At 42.2% G+C, this 20,465-nt stretch overlaps 1 protein-coding gene across 5 annotated transcripts in view; it reads right to left on the bottom strand.

The window, feature by feature from the left end:
• eif2b3 (eukaryotic translation initiation factor 2B, subunit 3 gamma) overlaps positions 1 to 20,465 on the bottom strand; it is a 117,030-nt gene that overhangs the window by 34,841 nt on the left and 61,724 nt on the right. For all 5 annotated transcript variants that reach the window (XM_078218690.1, XM_078218693.1, XM_078218692.1 and 2 more), the window contains exons 8-9: positions 13,760 to 13,950; positions 4,329 to 4,406 (exon numbers count right to left, since the gene is read on the bottom strand). In XM_078218690.1, coding sequence (XP_078074816.1) covers positions 4,329 to 4,406; positions 13,760 to 13,950 — 269 coding nt within the window. The remainder of the gene's footprint in view (positions 1 to 4,328; positions 4,407 to 13,759; positions 13,951 to 20,465) is intronic.

Here is a 20,465-nt window from a genome sequence, read left to right on the forward strand (position 1 = left end):
ATTTTTACAAAATAGATATATATATCTTTATAGCTAATTCCTAAAATTGCTGAAGCTATGTCTGTCTGTGACCCTGAACAAAAAGGGCTATTTGACAGATCAAAGTTATTTGCACCTTGTTATTTCTGAAGAGACTCCTTGTGGGCTGCAGATATCAAATTCAAAGGGAACTACAAAGAGGCATCTGCATTTCATAAGTCAGGCCTGGCCAACTAGAGTCAATTCATCTGCCAGGACAAAGGACCCTGTAACTTACCTTTAAGAGTTAATGGTTGGAACATTAACAATCTCAGGGACCCAGACAAAGGGATACATAGTCTGATGGTTATTCATAAAGACACCAGTAAAGTGCAGACACCAGCAAAGCCTGATGGTTAAAAGGGCTAAATCTGTATCAGGCTAAGGACTTAAACAGGATGTGCAGCAATGGAACAAACACAGGAACAATTGGACGCTGGCTGTTGCTATGCCTTGAACAGACAGTGATTGAACACATATCCCTCCCTGTGTGTCGTGTTCCTGAGAGAATAATGACCCCTGACAGAGGCACGACTCTGAGCATTCATGACCAAAAAGACAGTGACTGATTAGGGCTTATTCTGTGAGTACATGGCTGAAAGCATGATCAGTGCCAGCAGGATCTCTATAAGAGGAAGAGGCAAAGGGACATCGGCAGCATTAACTTGGGATTAACCATTGTAGGAAAAGCAGCAAGACCCTGAGTCTAGGACTCAGACACAGCAGAATAAAACCCATTAGCTTGGAATCTGATCAGTTTGCCTCGGGAATTTTCTCTACGTTTAAGTCGTGAGTTTGGATATTTTGTGAAATTTTGATATTCTTTGAATACATGTGTGTATAACGGAGTAGGTCAAAGGTCAGTTACCTTGTGTGTAACAAAGTAAGTCAGAGATTAGTTAATTTGTGTGTAACAAAGTTTGATGCCTAGTGTAATGTTGTGATAACTTGGTACAATAAAAGAGATTTATTGTACAATAATTTGAGTTTGCCATTTTTTGTCCACAACGTCATTGACCTGAGTTGGAGGGCAATAGATACACACCCTTTGTCAAAGTTAAAGTGGAGAGGTGGGAGTCATGCGACATGACCCCCCCCCCCCCCCCCCCCGCCCCCAATGCTGGAGGAACCAGTAATATTGCTTTGTGGTACCAACCACCCTCAGTCTGCCATCTTTCCATCTACCGAGCAGCAGCACAGTGTAGATGGGGTCAGATATTTAACCCTCTGCCCAAGTTAAATATCTGACCCAATCTACATTGTATAAAAGTTCCAGTAGAAACAATCACTGACAAGACTGCTTCATCTCTGCGTGCCTACGTCATCGTGGAAGTCAATTCTACAGGAAAAGTGAATTATCCAGCATCAGTTCAGGCTCTGTGAAGGAATACACCATTGATTCTGGAGACAAGTGAAACAATAAATCTTATCTCTGTCGTCTTTGCCCTATAAATCTTTCTTTCTCTATCCCCCTTTTACCGTCTAAGTGAAAAGTAGGCAATGTTGTTACTTTCCTCCTGCATTTTCATCCTATGGGGTTATTAATAGAAACTGGATTGCACTAAAACCAAGGAGTTGGGAAATGCGTCATTGCTTATAAAGAGGGACACAAATCAAAAACACCTTTCTGGTAATGGATAGAAGGCAAGAGGATAAATCAGGCTGTTTAAATTAACCCCATTCCAGTCCATAATACTGTGGAAAGTGGGCACCAGCTGGTCAGAATTTTCAGAAGGTGGTTAACAGTGGTTTTCAGCTAGGAAGCAGCCACAATATCTACAATACAGCAATCTACATTACCCATATTAGTGATAGAACCAACACTTGGGAAATGATTCTTTGGAGGGCAAGGATATGCACTAATGGTAGCTGACCACACTAAGTGGACTTGTCCACCTTTAGTGTACCCCCTGCAGCAAATGGTGCAACAAAATGTCTCAACTACAAACAATGGTGAACTTTTTTGTTACCAAATTTAGCCTTTTAAGAGCCAGTACATTGGCACATTTTGTACTCCCTAGCCAATGGTACTACAGGCCAAGTTCTTTATGAAAGCTTTTTATCTGCCGGTGGTCTATTCAAATTATGGGAAGGATTCCTTTCAAAATATTTTGTCATAGTGCATCATGAGCTCTGTGTGGGTGAATCAGCAACATGGGACAGCACAAGCCCATTTTCGATGGATGTGAAAACTTGGGTTTTAATGTAAGCATTACTGTGTTCATAGAATCACAGAAACCTGCAGTGCAGGCCCATCGAGTCTGCACTGACTACATTCCCACCCAGGCCCTATCCCCATAACCCCAGGCATTTACCCTAGCTAGTCCCCCTGACACTAAGGGGCAATTTAGCATGGCCAATCCATCTAACCCACACATCTTTGGACTGTGGGAGGAAACCGGAACACCCGGAGAAAACCCACGCAGACACAGGGAGAATGTGCAAACTCCACATAGACAGTCACCCAAGCTGAGAATCGGACCCGGGTCCCTGACGCTGTGAGGCTGCAATGCTAACCACTGTGCCACCTTGCCACCCCACAAAATGTACCAAAGCTGTGGTATAGAGATAAACTAGGGTAAAAAACTTTGCAGGTGATGAGTGAGAGAGAGAGAGATATACAAAATAGAGTCAGCGAAACAATAACATTGAGAGGATGATTAAAATGATTTTTTTGTGCACTGTCATGAAAATATTGACTCTGGATGGCTCTTCTATAAAGACAGTTACACACTAGGATTACACGTAACATTAATAAAAGTACTATATCTGAATTACAGTCTGGAAAAGAAAGTGGGATAGTGAAAATTATAATACACCTTGATACTTCTGATCCTTTAAGTTCTCTCAAATAGACAAAAGACTTCATTGAAAAATGAAAAGTAAAAAGTAGATATTTAACTAACCTGTGATCTAAATGAACAGAAGGAAAAGCCTTATAATAAAACAAGAGGTCTGTCTGAAGCGTCTGCCTATAATTATGACCTACTGTACTCTGGTACATCCTCCATTGCCTAACTCTGTGTGTGGGCTGATGGGTTACTTATACAGTCAATGTTTGTTTTGTCCGACTGAGTAATGCTTCTGGTGTTAAGATACACAAAGCCCACCCAGGGTTTTGAAAAGCAGCCCATTCTCCCCTTTTTATTCGAGACTGATGCATCTGAGGACAGGAAGTTCTTGTTACAAATCTAGTTCCAAATATTTTCTTCATTTGTTTATCGAGAAAATCCTCCCATAAAGGCATGCATACGAAGAAAATCACTTGAATCGCAGAAAATGAGAACAGAAATGTTCTATACATGAAGTTATCGCCACTTAAAGGAAAGCAAAATGACAGTAACTATTTTAGAAAATCTTGAGTCGCGATCATTAGTTTTTGGTTAATTCAGCTAGACAGACAAAACTTCCTTTACTGTATGTCCTACAATTTATTGGTGCACAGAAATATAGTGTATTAAGATTCGCGGACATATACCTTTAATTTCTCTCAAAAAGATTCTGTGCCAACCAGGTGACACTAACAAAGGAAGGTGGGGTAGAATAAAGAAAAAGTCATCATAGATTTTGCTCTGATTTCTCATCACACTACTACAGAGCAGCTCTGGCACAGGAGTGACATCTCTCCCAGGGAGGAATAGAATGACTTTTTAAAAGTATTAAAAATGACATTAGAAAGAAAATACATTTCAACTGCAGGGCCATTAAATTTATTTACACGTGCCAGACCAACAACAAGCAGAGGTTATAAAACAATACCATTGCAGATTTCCTCAACAAGGTTGCTATTCAGATGATGTATTCAAGTAGCACCATAGATGAAACCCAGGTTGGAACTTTACCCTTGACTAATGCTCAGATTTACAGATTCAACTGACACCCCACCAGTATTCAATTGGAAAGGAATTGTTAGTCCTCATTGCACTATTTGTTAATAGAGCTTCAGCTAGCATGATCAGAGCAATTACAGAAGCAAAAAGAATGGTGGCTACCTGTAAAGATCAGAAAATTATATTTAATTAAAAACACCACCATAAGGGACATCTGTAGACGTAATTTTACAAAATTGTACACCATGTATGTAAGTTGGGAATTTGGTCAAAAATTATTCCCATGATTTTTTATCCATTTGTTTTAATGGGCGGAAAATCATGCGACAAGTACATCCAAATTCCGGAGATCAAGGCTGTAATTCCGCTTACATTTAAGCATTTCAATGGATTTTGATTGACTTGAGCACAATAGAATTGACTGTGCTTAGCTAGAAGGCACAAGGTTCAGTGATGTTATTTGCACATCTCACTACTCACCATATATCTGTCAGTAATTTGTGCTGAAGGATGGATTAGTGATTCTTCTTGGGATAAAGCTGACACGAATTTAGGAGCCTGGAAGATAAAAACACAAGTAGGCTATACACCATTCTCCAAATTATACTGTGTAAAAAAAAAATCAAACTGCATTCACTTCCACAAAGAATAAACATAGGATATTGTGTGATTTGCTGCTCCTACGTGACAGATAGAAAAATTACATACTGGAGTACTATTTATCACCAGAGCCACGAACTCATTTGTATTTTAAGGTTGAAGATTCAAATTCAATGAAACTGAATTAAACTATGCTAGTAAATTTCAGATATGCAGCTTCTTCTTCATCACCAAAGTAACTGCTTTGGAAGATATACCAAAAGAAGGGGACCAATATCCTGGGGGGTAAATTTGCTAAGGCCATGCAGGGAGGTTTAAACTGATTCGGGGGGGGGGGAGGGATCCTGAGTAGTGGGGCTGAAAGTGAGGGATGCATGGATGGGGACTGCAATGCACGGCATTGCAGAGGTGGGGTGGAGCAGGGTTTGAAATGTGTATACTTCAATGCCAGGAGTATTCGCAATAAAGTGGGTGAACTTGCAGCGTGGATCAGTACCTGGGACTTCGATGTTGTGGCTATTTCAGAGACATGGATAGAGCAGGGGCAGGAATGGATGCTGCAGGTCCCGGGGTTCAAATGTTTTAGTCGAAGTAGGGAAGGAGGTAGAAGAGGGGGAGGGGTAGCATTATTGGTCAGAGATTGTATCACAGTGTCAGAGAGGAGGTTTGATGAGGACTTATCTGTTGAGGTAGTATGGGCGGAGATTAGAAATAGGAGAGGAGAGGTCACCCTGTTGGGAGTCTTTTATAGACCTCCTAAAAGTTCTAGAGAGGTTGAGGAAAGGATTGCGGAGTCAATCCTGCTTAGGAGTGAAAGTAATAGGGCAATTGTTATGGGGGATTTTAACTTGACTAATATTGACTGGAATTGTTATAGCTCTAGCTCGTTAGAGGGGTCAGTTTTTGTTCAAAGCGTGCAGGAAGGTTTTTTGACTCAGTATGTAGACAGGCCAACTAGAGGTGAGGCTATATTGGATCTGGTGCTGGGAAATGAGCCAGACCAGGTGCTAGACTTGGAAGTTGGTGTGCATTTTGGTGATAGTGACCACAATTCGGTTACGTTCACCTTAGTGATGGAAAGGGATAGGCATGAACCTCGGGCCAGTGGTTTTAGCTGGGGGAAGGGTAATTATGAGGCTATTAGGAGAGAATTAGGAAACATAGGTTGGACTAGGAGATTACAGGGACTGGGAACGTCCGACATGTGGAGTTTTTTCAAGGAGCAGCTACTGCGAGTCTGTGATAGGTATGTCCCTGTCAGGCAAGGAGGAATTGGTAGGGCTAGGGAACCGTGGTGCACCAAAAAAGTTTCTTTGTTGGTTAAAAAGAAAAAGGAGGCTTATGTTCGGATGAGACGTGAGCACTCGGGTAGTGCACTAGAAAGCTTTAGATTGGCTAAGAGGGAGTTGAAGAGCGAGCTTAGAAGGGCTAAAAGGGGACATGAGAAGACTTTGGCGGATAGGGTTAAAGAGAATCCTAAGGCGTTCTATAGGTATGTCAAGAACAGAAGGTTGGTTAGGGCAAGTTTAGGGCCAGTTATAGATGGCAGAGGGAAGTTATGTGTGGAACCGGAGGAGATTGGTGAAGCATTGAACCAATATTTCTCTTCGGTGTTCACGCAAGGGGGCATGAATATAGCTGAGGAGGACACTGGGTTGCAAGGGAGTAGAATAGACAGTATTACAGTTGATAAGGAGGATGTGCAGGATATTCTGGAGGGTCTGAAAATAGATAAATCCCCTGGTCCGGATGGGATTTATCCAAGGATTCTCTGGGAGGCAAGAGAAGTGATTGCAGAGCCTCTGGCTCTGATCTTCAGGTCGTCGTTGGCCTCTGGTATAGTACCAGAAGATTGGAGGTTAGCGAATGTTGTCCCATTGTTTAAGAAGGGGAACAGAGACTTCCCCGGGAATTATAGACCGGTGAGTCTCACTTCTGTTGTCGGCAAGATGTTGGAAAAAATTATAAGGGATAGGATTTATAGTTATTTGGAGAGTAATGAATTGATAGGTAATAGTCAGCATGGTTTTGTGGCAGGTAGGTCATGCCTTACTAACCTTATTGAGTTTTTTGAGAAAGTGACCAAGGAGGTGGATGGGGGCAAGGCAGTGGACGTGGTATATATGGATTTTAGTAAGGCGTTTGATAAGGTTCACCATGGTAGGCTTCTGCAGAAAATGCAGATGTATGGGATTGGGGGTGATCTAGGAAATTGGATCAGGAATTGGCTAGCGGATAGGAAACAGAGGGTGGTGGTTGATAGTAAATATTCATCATGGAGTGCGGTTACAAGTGGTGTACCTCAGGGATCTGTTTTGGGGCCACTGCTGTTTGTAATATTTATTAATGATCTGGATGAGGGTATAGTTGGGTGGATTAGCAAATTTGCTGATGACACCAAAGTCGGTGGTGTGGTAGACAGTGAGGAAGGGTGTCGTAGTTTGCAGGAAGACTACAGGTTGCAAAGTTGGGCCGAGAGGTGGCGGATGGAGTTTAATGCGGAGAAGTGTGAGGTAATTCACTTTGGTAGGAATAACAGATGTGTTGAGTATAGGGCTAACGGGAGGACTTTGAATAGTGTGGAGGAGCAGAGGGATCTAGGTGTATGTGTGCATAGATCCCTGAAAGTTGGGAATCAAGTAGATAAGGTTGTTAAGAAGGCATATGGTGTCTTGGCGTTTATTGGTAGGGGGATTGAATTTAGGAGTCGTAGCGTTATGTTGCAACTGTACACAACTCTGGTGCGGCCGCACTTGGAGTACTGTGTGCAGTTCTGGTCCCCACATTACAGGAAGGATGTGGAGGCTTTGGAGAGGGTGCAGAGGAGGTTTACCAGGATGTTGCCTGGTATGGAGGGGAGATCCTATGAGGAGAGGCTGAGGGATTTGGGATTGTTTTCGCTGGAAAGGCGGCGGCTAAGAGGGGATCTTATTGAAACATATAAGATGATTAGAGGTTTAGATAGGGTGGATAGTGATAGCCTTTTTCCTCTGATGGAGAAATCCAGCACGAGGGGGCATGGCTTTAAATTGAGGGGGGGTAGTTATAGAACCGATGTCAGGGGTAGGTTCTTTACCCAGAGGGTGGTGAGGGATTGGAATGCCCTGCCAGCATCAGTAGTAAATGCGCCTAGTTTGGGGGCGTTTAAGAGATCCGTAGATAGGTTCATGGACGAAAAGAAATTGGTTTAGGTTGGAGGGTCACAGTTTTTTTTTTTTTAACTGGTCGGTGCAACATCGTGGGCCGAAGGGCCTGTTCTGCGCTGTAATGTTCTATGTTCTAAAAGTGGCCACATACATTCTCGGACTAATCAAAATGATTTCTATATAATGAAACAGTAATTTTCACCATTTTGTCTTTCTGCAATTCTATTTACATTAATGCTCAGGTGTTTCTTCATATTTCTGTTCATTATGGATCAACTAGGGATGAGTGCCTGCCTCACAGCCTCAGAATGTCCCAGGGCGTTTCATAGCCATGAAATACCTTGTCACTGTTGTAATGTACAGAAAAGCAGCAAACAATTTGCATATACATCCCTCAAACAGAAATGAGAAAAAGTACTAGATGCACCATTTTCATGGTGTTTGCCAAAGGATAAATGTTGTCCAGACCACCCAAACAACTTCTCAGCCCTTTGATATTTTATATTCACTGACGCGAGCAGGTAAGACCTCACTTTAAAATAGAGCTACACAGTGTAGAAAAGGGCCCTTCGGCTCATCGAGTCTGTGCTGGTCAAAGGCAAATCACTCAGCTATTCTAATTCCATTTTCCAGTACTTGGCCCATAGCCTTGTATGCCTTGGTACCGCAAGTGCACATCTAAATACTTCTTAAATGTTATACGGGTCTCTGCCTCCACCACCCTTTCAGGCAGTGAATTCCAGATTCCCACCACCCTCTGGGTGAAAAACATCTTGTCCAAAAACTGCCGCCTCCCACAATGCAACCAAATACTAGCAGTGAATTTAAGAGTGAGAGCTGAACTCAAGGCCTTTTGACTCAGAGGCAAGAGGTCTATCACTGGAGCTAGACTGATATCTATTATATAGAGCAATGTAGAATCCACACAGAATAGCAAATGCTGGGGGCAATTACAACACAGTAATTCCAAAACATTCACATGATATATCATTCATTGTAGAGGATTGAGATTGACTGCTTGATGCCCAGGATGTGATTTCAACAACTAGCATTTAAATAGAATCATTAATACAGAAATTGGAGGGAGGAGGTTGAGAGATTTGGCTTGGCTGGCAAGAAAGAGCTGAGGTGAGAGTGAATGAATTTTTAAATTTGTTCCTGGGTTATGTGCATGACTGGAAGGCCAGCAGTTATTGTCCATCCCATTGACGAATGGATGATCTCAATCTTATTGATAAAGGAGTCCATAAGCTTGTCACACATTGCTGGAGGGGAGGTTGGAGGGGGTATGGGGCGGGGGGGGATTTTTATGGGATCATCTTTGCTATTCTGAATCATCCTGGAGCAGTAAGTTGTTTTGGGAAAGGACAGTGAAACCCCACAGAGCTTGATAGTCCCGTTAAATCTGATGACTATTTAAACTATTTTAGGACTGAAGTGAGGAGAAGTTTCTTCACCCAGAGGGTGGTTGAGGCCAAAACATTGTGTATTTAAGAAGGAATTAGATAGAGCTCCTGGGGCTAAAGGGATCAAAGGATACGGGGAGGGAGGTGCGGCAGGATCAGGGTATTGAATTTAATGATCAGCCAGGATCATAATGAATGGCGAAGCAGGCACAAAGGGCCAAATGACCTACTCCTGCTTCTATTTTCTATGTTTGCTTCTATGTAAACCAGTGTAAAATTACACCTTAAATATCACCCATGTATATGTTAATTCCAAAATTACAGAGTGGAATTTATAATATCTGATCTTTCTTGCCGTAGTAAATAGTCAAACCAGTGCATTTCATGCAACTGAGACCTAAAGATAAGCAATTCTAACAAAGCATTGCTAGTTGATCAACGTCTCATCCAGTTTATTGCCAGAGAAATAATGTAGTTGTTTCAGAAATAATGCAATCGATGCATGGTTGGTTGTTTAATAATTTTCTATCAGCAGCAGTCATGATGCCCTTAACTTCACACGTCAGTCTTATCTCTTTACCAATATCTCTATCAATGTGCAGCAGTCACTGCATAATAGCAGTGAAAGTAAAAAATGAATGTTATTAATTTAGAAATATATGGAAAGATCAAATTATTGTCTATTTCGCACCCTGGGTTCATGATATATTTTTTTTAAAATTGGATTATCAGAACTTTGTTGGCTGCTTCTTATCCCATAGTTTTAACAATGTTCATTAGTCTTAAGGGGAAAACATGTCTGCATGAAGGAAAAGCCAGGTTTTCAGAAAAACTGAACTGGAATGAAAAAGAAAAGCACTTAAGTATTCTAAAAATGAAAAATGCTTTTATAACCGATCAAACAAATAATAAAAAGCCAGGTGTATTTATGGAATATATTTATTTGTAAGCACTAATTTCTCAGCAAAATGTTACTCCTACAGTACAAAGACATTCTTATTGCAGGTGATTATTCCCATCACAAGATAATACACTCAACAACTCCAATCTGACTACAATGCTCATTTTCCTTTGATATAGTCATACCTTTCCACTCTCTCATATGATTTCTCCAAATTTCCAAGTATAAAAGAAGATAGGTATGATTACTGGTTCAAAGCAAATGTTTTCAAAGTAAGTTTTCCTCTTCCATTGTTTACAATACATTTAACATTATTGTATTTTCAGCAGTGAGTCAGTTATACATAATACAATCCTACTACAAATGCAATCTTATTTCTTACATTAAAGATTCAAATCAAGATTTGTACCCTATGTTCTGCAGTGAAGCACTGCTCATAAAATTGCTCTTGGCTTGACCTGACCTACTGAAAGCATAAATAAATGTGTATCCTTCATGCTGAAATGTCTCAAATCCTTTCATGAATTGAATTGCTTTCCATAGAAGATCATTCCAAACCTCATTGCTGTCAGAAGCTACGTGGATTCACCATCATTCAAGCAAAACTGCATGTGCTTGTTTATTTTTAACATAAAACCAGATAATGTTTTAACCCACCCAGTTCATGTACCGAATGAAAATGAATCCAAATCATTTGTATTCCAATCAAATCCATATACAGGAATTACTTTTAAAGCAACTTTAAAAATAAACATCTTCAGTATTGCTAATAAAAACCTTAGACATGTCAAAGCTTTTTGTCTTGCACTCATTAGGACACTTGGCAAAAATACCAATATCAAGGGAAAACAACAATTTAGGAGAGATATGGTTGACAAATAGACTCTGATTGGTAGAAGAGATGCCATGGAGAATGCACCAGTGCACCATTTAAGCAATGCTCAGCAGTTAACTGTCACTCACTGTCAACTGGTGCATTCACCATGGTAATGCCCCTACCAATGCCTGTCCGTCTACAAGGCTCAAGTCAGAACTGCGATTAAATACTCTACACTTGCCTGGATGAGTACAACTTGAACAACACTCAAGATGCTCAACATCATTGAGGATAAAGCAGCCCCCCGATCGACACCCCATCCACCACTTTAAACATTCACTTCCTCTACCACCAATGCACAGTGGCAGCAGTGTGTACCATCTACAAGATGCCCTTTGGCAACTCACTAAGGCACCTTCAACAGCACTTTCCAGAGCCCCCAACCTCTACTACTTAAGGTAGAGAACACTACCACCTACAAGCTTCCTTCACACACTATCCTGTCTTGGAACTATATTTCCATTACTTCACTGTTGATGGGTCAAAGTCCTTGGACTCCCTTTCTAACAGCACTATGCGTGTACTGACAACACATGGACTGTAGCGGCTCAAGAAGGCAACTCACCATCACCTTCTCTAGGGTCATTAAGGAGGGTCAATAAATGCCAGCAACACTTGCAGCCCATGAAAGAAATTTTCAAAAATTCACCGATAATCGTGGAAGAAGATTTCCTTGCCAGGTTCATGGCATTTTGTGCAGTTGTAAAACTGAATGTTCTCATTTCTGACTGATGGCGAACTTAATTTGTTAGGAGAACTTAATACCAGTGAGGCAGCCTTTTAATGAATATGTAAGAGGGCTTTCCAATATTGTTCGTTTGGAAGCTCGACCTGCCTTTAATGTCTCAAGAACAGAATTCCAAAAGTTAATCCAATGTCCGGAAACTGATTTTTGGCTTCACACCAAATTACGTTCACCTGCCAGTCAAGCTTCCCGCTGCTGGCGGGACTTGAAGATTCCACCCATGGTCTCTCTCTTTGTCTCAAGTGATTTGCAGTAAAGCAGTCTACAGTCTAATGACACTCTATGTCAAAAAAGTCTTCTAACTTACTCTTTCGTTCTGCTAGTAATAATGCTGAATGTCACGCTCATTGTTTTTATGTTCTTACGTTCATTACTGATTCACAAAGCAACAGGGATAAAACTCACCATTTATCATCTAAAATCTTCAAAAATCCCTTGTATCCCTCAGTTAATTATTTGTTCCAGTGGAAACCAGCTTTTTAACCATAACTTTTCACTGTTTGTGGTATTTTAATGAATCATCTCCGTAATCTATCCATGTCTCTAATATCCTTCCTATAATGGTGTGTTCAGAACTACATGCAATACTCCAATATTTCCGTTGCCAACATTTTGCAGAAATTTAACATTATCTCCCTGTTTTACATTCTGTGCCCAAAGTTTCATTTGACCCTTTTTAAAGCTTTTTCTACCTTAAAGTTCTATATAATTCCTAGGTCTCTCTGCTCTGTTAAAATTCATATGCCATTCAAGGCTTTACTTCTTTTCACCTTAAAAAAAATGTATTATTCGACACTTTAGTGTATTGAACTCCATTTGCTAGTCTGAAAATGTATATCCTCTTCCACTTCCTGTATGATTTCTGTTTGTCAGGTCACAAATTTGGTATCAGCAAACTTCAACTCCATTCCTCTGTGCCAATGTCCAAATTATTTATATAAAAATGGAAAAGAAATTTGAGCACAGATCACTCCTTATACTCTGCCAAACCAAAACCATCCATTTACCTTTCGGATTTGCTTTGTGCCGCCCTCACCACCTCTACATTTATGTAGTTACATTCCTTTATAACATCATGCATCTCATATCCATAATATTATGTGACAGCTTATCAAACAGATTTTCAAAATCCATATAGTCAGTGGGTATTCCTATTTGTTTCTGCGCTCAAATATTCAATATATATTTGAAATATTTACAACTTTTCAAAGGTTTAGCCCAATATTTCCCCCCAAAAGCAGGCTGTAAAAGAAAGAATTTGCATTAATTTGGACCTTCCATAACCTCAATACCTCCCAAAGTCCTTCACAGCCAACAAAGTATTTGTGAAGTGTAGTCACTGTAATAATTTAGGTAACCACGGCACACAATCTGCACACAGTCACAAACAGCAATAAGCTAAATGACCATGCAACTGTTTGAGTAATGTCAATTGAATGACAAATATTGGGCAGAACAAACTCCCCTGCTCTTCTTTGAAACATTCCATTGGAATTTTTATATCCAAATAACAGAGCAGATTAACACTTTCAATTTAACACTTCCTAAAAAAGATGGAACCTCTGACAGCTCAGTATTTTTCAGTGAACAAAAACATAAAGATGCTCAAATCAAGCTTTAACCCATAACCTACTCACTTAGAAGTAAATTCTGCTCCCTCGCATTGCTGAGTTTAGTTACTTTCATTATCTCCAAATTGACATCCAAACTCATGGTTAAAATATGTTTTCAATATTTCACCTCCCTGGGGGCGGCACGGTAGCACAGTGGTTAGCACTGCTGCCTCACAGCTCCAGGGACCTGGGTTCAATTCCCGGCTTGGGTCACTGTCTATGTGGAGTTTGCACATTCTCCCGTGTCTGCATGGGTTTCCTCCGGGTGCTCCTGTTTCCTCCCACACTCCAAAGATGTGCGGGTTAGGTGAATTGGCCATGCTAAATTGTCCCTTAGTGTCCTGGGATGTGTAGATTAGGGGGATTAGCGGGGTAAATGTGTGGGGTTGTGGGGATAGGGCCTTGAGTGGGATTATTGTCAGTGCAGACTCGATGGGCCGAATGGCCTTCTTCTGCACTGTAGAGATTCAATGATTCAACTCCCCACAACATAGCAATAATCAGCAATAAATAAAAAGGATGTTAATCATAACAGTTACTTAAATGATTAATTTTGATCCTCCTCATGGACTGACAGCTACATAAGTAAAAATAGTGATTTCATATTAAGATACACTTCTTACCTGTCGGTTAGCTTCGATATATGAAGCTAGAGTATTTACACGATAACATATCCCTTCCTTCATAATATGAACATAGCAACGAAGTTTGGTTCCATGATATGGATCATTCATATCTCCATGGTGGTCATTCCAAAATGATTTTTCTCTGGCTAAATTCAGAAGATCATCCTCTTTTGCATAACTGAATATATCTTTAACAAACACACAAACAAACCTGTAAGTACAAGTAATGCTGAGCAAAATGACTGCAAAGAAGTGAATTTGCCAGCTGAACAATAGACTGTGCAACTATGAGGATTCACAATACCAGTGATAGTTTTAGGATGAATTATAGTTCTAAAACAGGTGTGTTTGAATAGGACTGACAATTCTATACCAATTTTAGGTACATTATAGTCAGGTTTGTGTACTAGATCTGCACTACTAGGAACTGGTTAATTAAGGACAGGGTTGAAGTATATATCTGGCACAAACTCATCACAGAGAGACTTCTATCCAAATCCAGGTTCTATAGATAAAACGAGACACTGGGGGGAATTCTCTGGCTGATCACGCTGGCGGGATTCTCTTGTCCCGCCGGCAGCACACCCCCTCCCACAGTTGTGCGGTGGCATGGGGCAACATCAATGGGAAATGCCATTGAGAGCGGCGGGACCAGAGAATCCTGCACTAGCAAACGGCACGCCACCTCCCACCCCTGAGAAACACGCAGCTGGGAGGCCGGAGAATTGCCCCCACTGTGTTTTATCCTCTAATTATACTGGATCAAATGTTTACAAATTATGCAGATATTGAATGGAGTTTTAAACTCTAATGATTGTTCATAATTATTAGAGTTTTAAACTCTAATAATTGTTCCACAGGACCAGGCTGAGGAGAAGGCAGTTGGTTTGTTCACTACATTTATTTATTTATTTTAAGTTAAATTTATGTAAAAAATCGGAGGTTTTTTTTAAAACAGGAAGTGAGCCCAGCAGGAGTCTGGGAAGGTTTTTGGAGGGTTTAAAAGTAGGCCGCACTTTTGAGCGGGCAGCATCGTTAGCGGGCAGCAGAGTGAGCAGGAGGCAGAGTGAAAGCTGTAGGGCTTTGGCTCACAGGGCTTGGGCAGGGCGAGCAGGGGTGAGTTAATTCATTTTTTGCTGTTTCTACCTGGTACTGGCAAGGTACCTAGAGGGGATGGGTGTGAAGGCAGTGCAATGTTCCTCTTGCACTATGTTCGAGGTGAGGGACGACGTCAGTGTCCCTGCTGATTATACCTGTGAGAAGTGCATCCATCTGCAGCTCCTCCAAAACCGTGTAAGGGAACTGGAGCTGGAGTTGGAGGAACTTAGGATCATTAGGGATGCAGAGATGGCCATAGACAGAAGCTTCAGGGATACAGTTACTCCGCGGAATGAAAATAGATGGGTGACGGTGAGAGGGGCTGGGAAGAAGCAGTTGGTGCAGGGATCCCCTGTGGTCGTTCCCCTTAGCAATAAGTATTCCGCTTTGGATACGGTTGAGGGGGACGACATACCAGTGGTGAGCCGCAGTGAGAGGATCTCCGGCACTGAGTCCGTCCCTGTGGCTCAGGAGGGTAAGGAGGAGAGCGGGAGGGCAATAGTTATTGGGGACTCGTTAGTTAGAGGGATAGATAGGAGGTTCTGTGGCAGCAAAAGAGACTCGAGGATGGTTTGTTGCCTACCGGATGCCAGGGTCCGTGACGTCTCGGACCGTGTTTTCCGGATTCTTAAGGGGGAGGGGAAACAGTCACAAGTCGTGGTACACATTGGTACCAACGACATAGGTAGGAGAGGGGACGGGGATTTAAAACAGGAATTTCGGGAGCTGGGCTGGAAGCTGAGAGCAAAGACAAAACATGTGGTCATCTCTGGTACGCTACCGGTGCCACGTGATAGCGAGTTGAGGAACAGGGAGAGAGTGCACTTAAACATGTGGTTGCAGGGATGGTGCAGGAGGGAGGGTTTCAGATACGTGGATAATTGGAACACGTTCTGGGGAAGGTGGGACCTCTACAAACAGGACGGGGTGCACCTGAACCAGAGGGGCACCAATATCCTGGGAGGGAAATTTGCTACGGCTCTTCAGGGGGATTTAAACTAATTTGTCAGGGGAGTGGGAAAAGGAGTTGTAGTCCGGAAGTCAGTGTTGAGGGTGGTGAGGTATTGGGGAAGGTATCAAGGTCAAGGGTGGGTACCGGTAGACAGGAAGGTGGGTTGAAGTGTGTCTACTTCAATGCAAGGAGCATCCGGAACAAGGTGGATGAACTTGGGGCGTGGATTGCTACTTGGGACTACGATGTTGTGGCCATTACGGAGACGTGGGTAGAACAAGGACAGGAATGGTTGTTGGACGTTCCGGGGTATAGATGTTTCAGTAAGTGTAGGGAAGCTGGTAAAAGAGGTGGAGGAGTAGCATTGTTAATCAAGGATAGTTTAACGGCTGCGGAAAAGCACTTTGAGGGGGATATGCACACTGAGGTAATATGGGCTGCAGTTAGAAACAGGAAAGGAGCGGTCACGTTGTTAGGAGTTTACTATAGGCCCCCAAATAGTAATAGAGATGTGGAGGAAGAAATTGCTAAGCAGATTATGGATACGTGTGGGGGTCACAGGGTAGTTGTCATGGGGGACTTTAACTTTCCAAATATTGATTGGAACCTTTGTAGGTCGAATAGTTTGGATGGGGCACTTTTTGTGCAGTGTGTGCAGGAGGGTTTCCTGACACAATATGTGGATAGGCCGACAAGGGGTGAGGCCACATTGGATTTGGTACTGGGAAATGAACCGGGCCAAGTGTTAGATTTGGTTGTGGGAGAGAACTTTGGAGATAGTGACCACAATTCGGTGTCTTTTGTTATTGCAATGGAGAGGGATAGGGCCGGACGGCAGGGCAAGGCTTACAATTGGGGGAGAGGTAATTATGATGCGATTAGGCAAGAATTAGGGGGCATAAGATGGGAACAGAAACTGTCAGGGAAAGGCACTGATGAAAAGTGGAACTTTTTCAAGGAACAAATACTGGGTGTCCTTGATAGGTATGTCCCTGTCAGGCAGGGAGGAAATGGCCGAGTGAGGGAACCGTGGTTCACGAAAGAGGTGGAATGTCTTGTGAAAAGGAAGAGGGAAGCTTATGTAGGGATGAGGAAACAAGGTTCAGATGGCTCGATTGAGGGTTACAAGTTAGCAAGGAATGAGCTGAAAAAGGGGCTGAGGAGAGCTAGGAGGGGACATGAGAAGTCCTTGGCGGGTCGGATCAAGGAAAACCCCAAGGCTTTTTACTCTTATGTGAGGAATAAAAGAATGACCAGGGTGAGGTTAGGGCCGGTCAAGGACAGTGGTGGGAACTTGTGTATGGAATCAGTAGAGATAGGCGAGGTGATGAATGAATACTTTTCTTCAGTGTTCACCAAGGAGAGGGGCCATGTTTTTCAGGAAGAGAAGGTGTTACAGGCTAATAGGCTGGAGGAAATAGATGTTCGGAGGGAGGATGTATTGGCAGTTTTGAATAAACTGAAGGTCGATAAGTCCCCTGGGCCTGATGAAATGTATCCTAGGATTCTTTGGGAGGCGAGGGATGAGATTGCAGAGCCTTTGGCTTTGATCTTTGGGTCCTCGCTGTCCACGGGGATGGTGCCAGAGGACTGGAGAGTGGCAAATGTTGTTCCTCTGTTTAAGAAAGGGAATAGAAATGACCCTGGTAATTATAGACCGGTTAGTCTGACTTCGGTGGTTGGTAAATTGATGGAAAAGGTCCTTAGGGATGGGATTTACGACCATTTAGAAAGATGCGGATTAATCTGGGATAGTCAGCACGGATTTGTGAAGGGCAAATCGTGCCTCACAAATTTGATAGAATTTTTTGAGGAGGTAACTAGGTGTGTTGATGAAGGTAGGGCGGTTGATGTCATATACATGGATTTTAGTAAGGCGTTTGATAAGGTCCCCCATGGTCGGCTTATGATGAAAGTAAGGAGGTGTGGGATAGAGGGAAAGTTGGCCGATTGGATAGGTAACTGGCTATCTGATCGAAGACAGAGGGTGGTGGTGGATGGAAAATTTTCGGACTGGAGGCAGGTTGCTAGCGGAGTGCCGCAGGGATCGGTGCTTGGTCCTCTGCTCTTTGTGATTTTTATTAATGACTTAGAGGAGGGGGCTGAAGGGTGGATCAGTAAATTTGCTGATGACACCAAGATTGGTGGAGTAGTGGATGAGGTGGAGGGGTGTTGTAGGCTGCAAAGAGACATAGATAGGATGCAAAGCTGGGCTGAAAAATGGCAAATGGAGTTTAACCCTGATAAATGTGAGGTGATTCATTTTGGTCGGACAAATTTAAATGTGGATTACAGGGTCAAAGGTAGGGTTCTGAAGACTGTGGAGGAACAGAGAGATCTTGGGGTCCATATCCACAGATCTCTAAAGGTTGCCACTCAAGTGGATAGAGCTGTGAAGAAGGCATGTAGTGTGTTAGCTTTTATTAACAGGAGGTTGGAGTTTAAGAGCCGTGGGGTTATGCTGCAACTGTACAGGACCTTGGTGAGACCGCATTTGGAATATTGCGTGCAGTTCTGGTCACCTCACTATAAGAAGGATGTGGAAGCGCTGGAGAGAGTGCAGAGGAGATTTACCAGGATGCTGCCTGGTTTGGAGTGTCGGTCTTATGAGGAAAGGTTGAGGGAGCTGGGGCTGTTCTCTCTGGAGCGGAGGAGATTGAGGGGAGACTTAATAGAGGTTTATAAAATGATGAAGGGGATAGATCGAGTGAACGTTCAAAGACTATTTCCTCGGGTGGATGGAGCTATTACAAGGGGGCATAACTATAGGGTTCATGGTGGGAGATATAGGAAGGATATCAGAGGTAGGTTCTTCACGCAGAGAGTGGTTGGGGTGTGGAATGGACTGCCTGCAGTGATAGTGGAGTCAGACACTTTAGGAACATTTAAGCGGTTATTGGATAGGCACATGGAGCACACCAGGATGGTAGGGAGTGGGATAGCTTGATCTTGGTTTCAGATGAAGGTCGGCACAACATCGTGGGCCGAAGGGCCTGTTCTGTGCTGTACTGTTCTATGTTCTATGTTCTATGATAGCTTATTAATATTGTGGCAGACAACAAAATGCCCCTTCACTTTGACTATGTCTTATATTTATAAAAAGTGTTTCATTTTAAAGCAATTTAAAACAACATTGTTCTTAATTGTAATAATGCCCAATTTCAGTTTTAGGGATGTTGCATTCATTCAATTCCCTCAGAGCCATTCTTGGAGACTACATATGCAGAACAAAAAAATTACCTCTCTTCCAAAAATGCCCAAAAAGACAGTTTAAAAAACATGATGATGCAAACAATCATAATTCTCAAGTTGCTGTTTCTTTTAGAAAAATGTAGTGACAAATGCTCAGTTTTTTCGATGAGGAGCTCGATCTGGGGAGCTCGATCTGGGGAGCTCGATATGGGGAGCTCCCAACTCCATCTTGCCTCCAGATTAAATTAACAATCTGTTAATTGTTAATTAACAATAAGCCTGCGGCATCCTGTAATTTTTCCCAATTTTATGTGGATAAGAGATTCAGGTAACAAGTGGATTACATGAAAGGCCACTGTTGCAGTGTGCTCAATTCAACTGGTCTGTTAGGTTGAGTCTATTGCAGATTTCTAGCTCTCTAGATGCAGAGTATTTGACATGGTGGCGTAGGCAGAGTCTTGCTCTCATTTAACTGTTTTTGAATTACAGGATTTTTAACTGATGAAGGAACAGTGATATTAAGGATTTTACCATTTACTGCACTGTACTTTTTTTTATTCATTCATGGGACATGGGCGTCACTGGCTGGCCAGCATTTATTGCCCATCCCTTGTTGCCCTTGGTCAGAGGGCAGTTCAGAATTAACCACATTGCTGTGGCTCTGGAGTCACATGTAGGCCAGACCAGGTAAGGACGGCAGATCTCCTTCCCTAAAGGACATTAGGGAACTAGATGGGCTTTTCTGACAATCGACAATGGGTTCATGGTCATCAGTAGATTCTTAATTCCAGATATTTTTTATTGAATTCAAATTCCACCATCTGCCAGGGTGGGATTTGAACCTGGGTCCCCAGAACATTAGCTGAGTTTCTGGATTAATCGTCTAGCAACAATACCACCAGGTCTCCCCTTTCACTTGAGGTTAAAGGTACACACAAAGATTTCAGCTTTTAAAATAGAGATGTAGTTAGCTCACTCTGTGCTATACAACACAACTGAACAAGTAGTCCACAAGAAAGTTGCAAGGGGAAAATTCTAAGGGGAAACATTGCCTGCATTACATCACCCATGATTGAACAAGTGACATCAGGAATTCACCATGCCAATCAATGTAACATAGGGATTTAATGCTCCTCAGTTCTGCTCTTTGGGGTTTCTACTGCTAACTTAATTAAAATAGTGATCTAGGATCTGGAGGAATGACTCAATGTAACGACAACTGGTAAAAGACCCTGTGTGAATTGTCAGATATGGTGCATAATGAATATTTTCTACCCGGTACTATAGCAAGGCTCCTTTGCTTAAAGCTGTTAAATTACTGCACAAATATTGTAAGCAGTTTTGAACAGTAGATTTTAATTTAACTTGACCATTTAAAAGGAAGGTTTTACATGATATTCACTATGGTAAGCTAAGTAGTTCAAGATACAATTTTGTACTAATATTGGCCAAAGAAGCCAT

The sequence above is a fragment of the Mustelus asterias genome, chromosome 8 (genome assembly GCF_964213995.1).
Source record: "Mustelus asterias chromosome 8, sMusAst1.hap1.1, whole genome shotgun sequence".
Classification (NCBI taxonomy): Eukaryota; Metazoa; Chordata; class Chondrichthyes; order Carcharhiniformes; family Triakidae; genus Mustelus; species Mustelus asterias.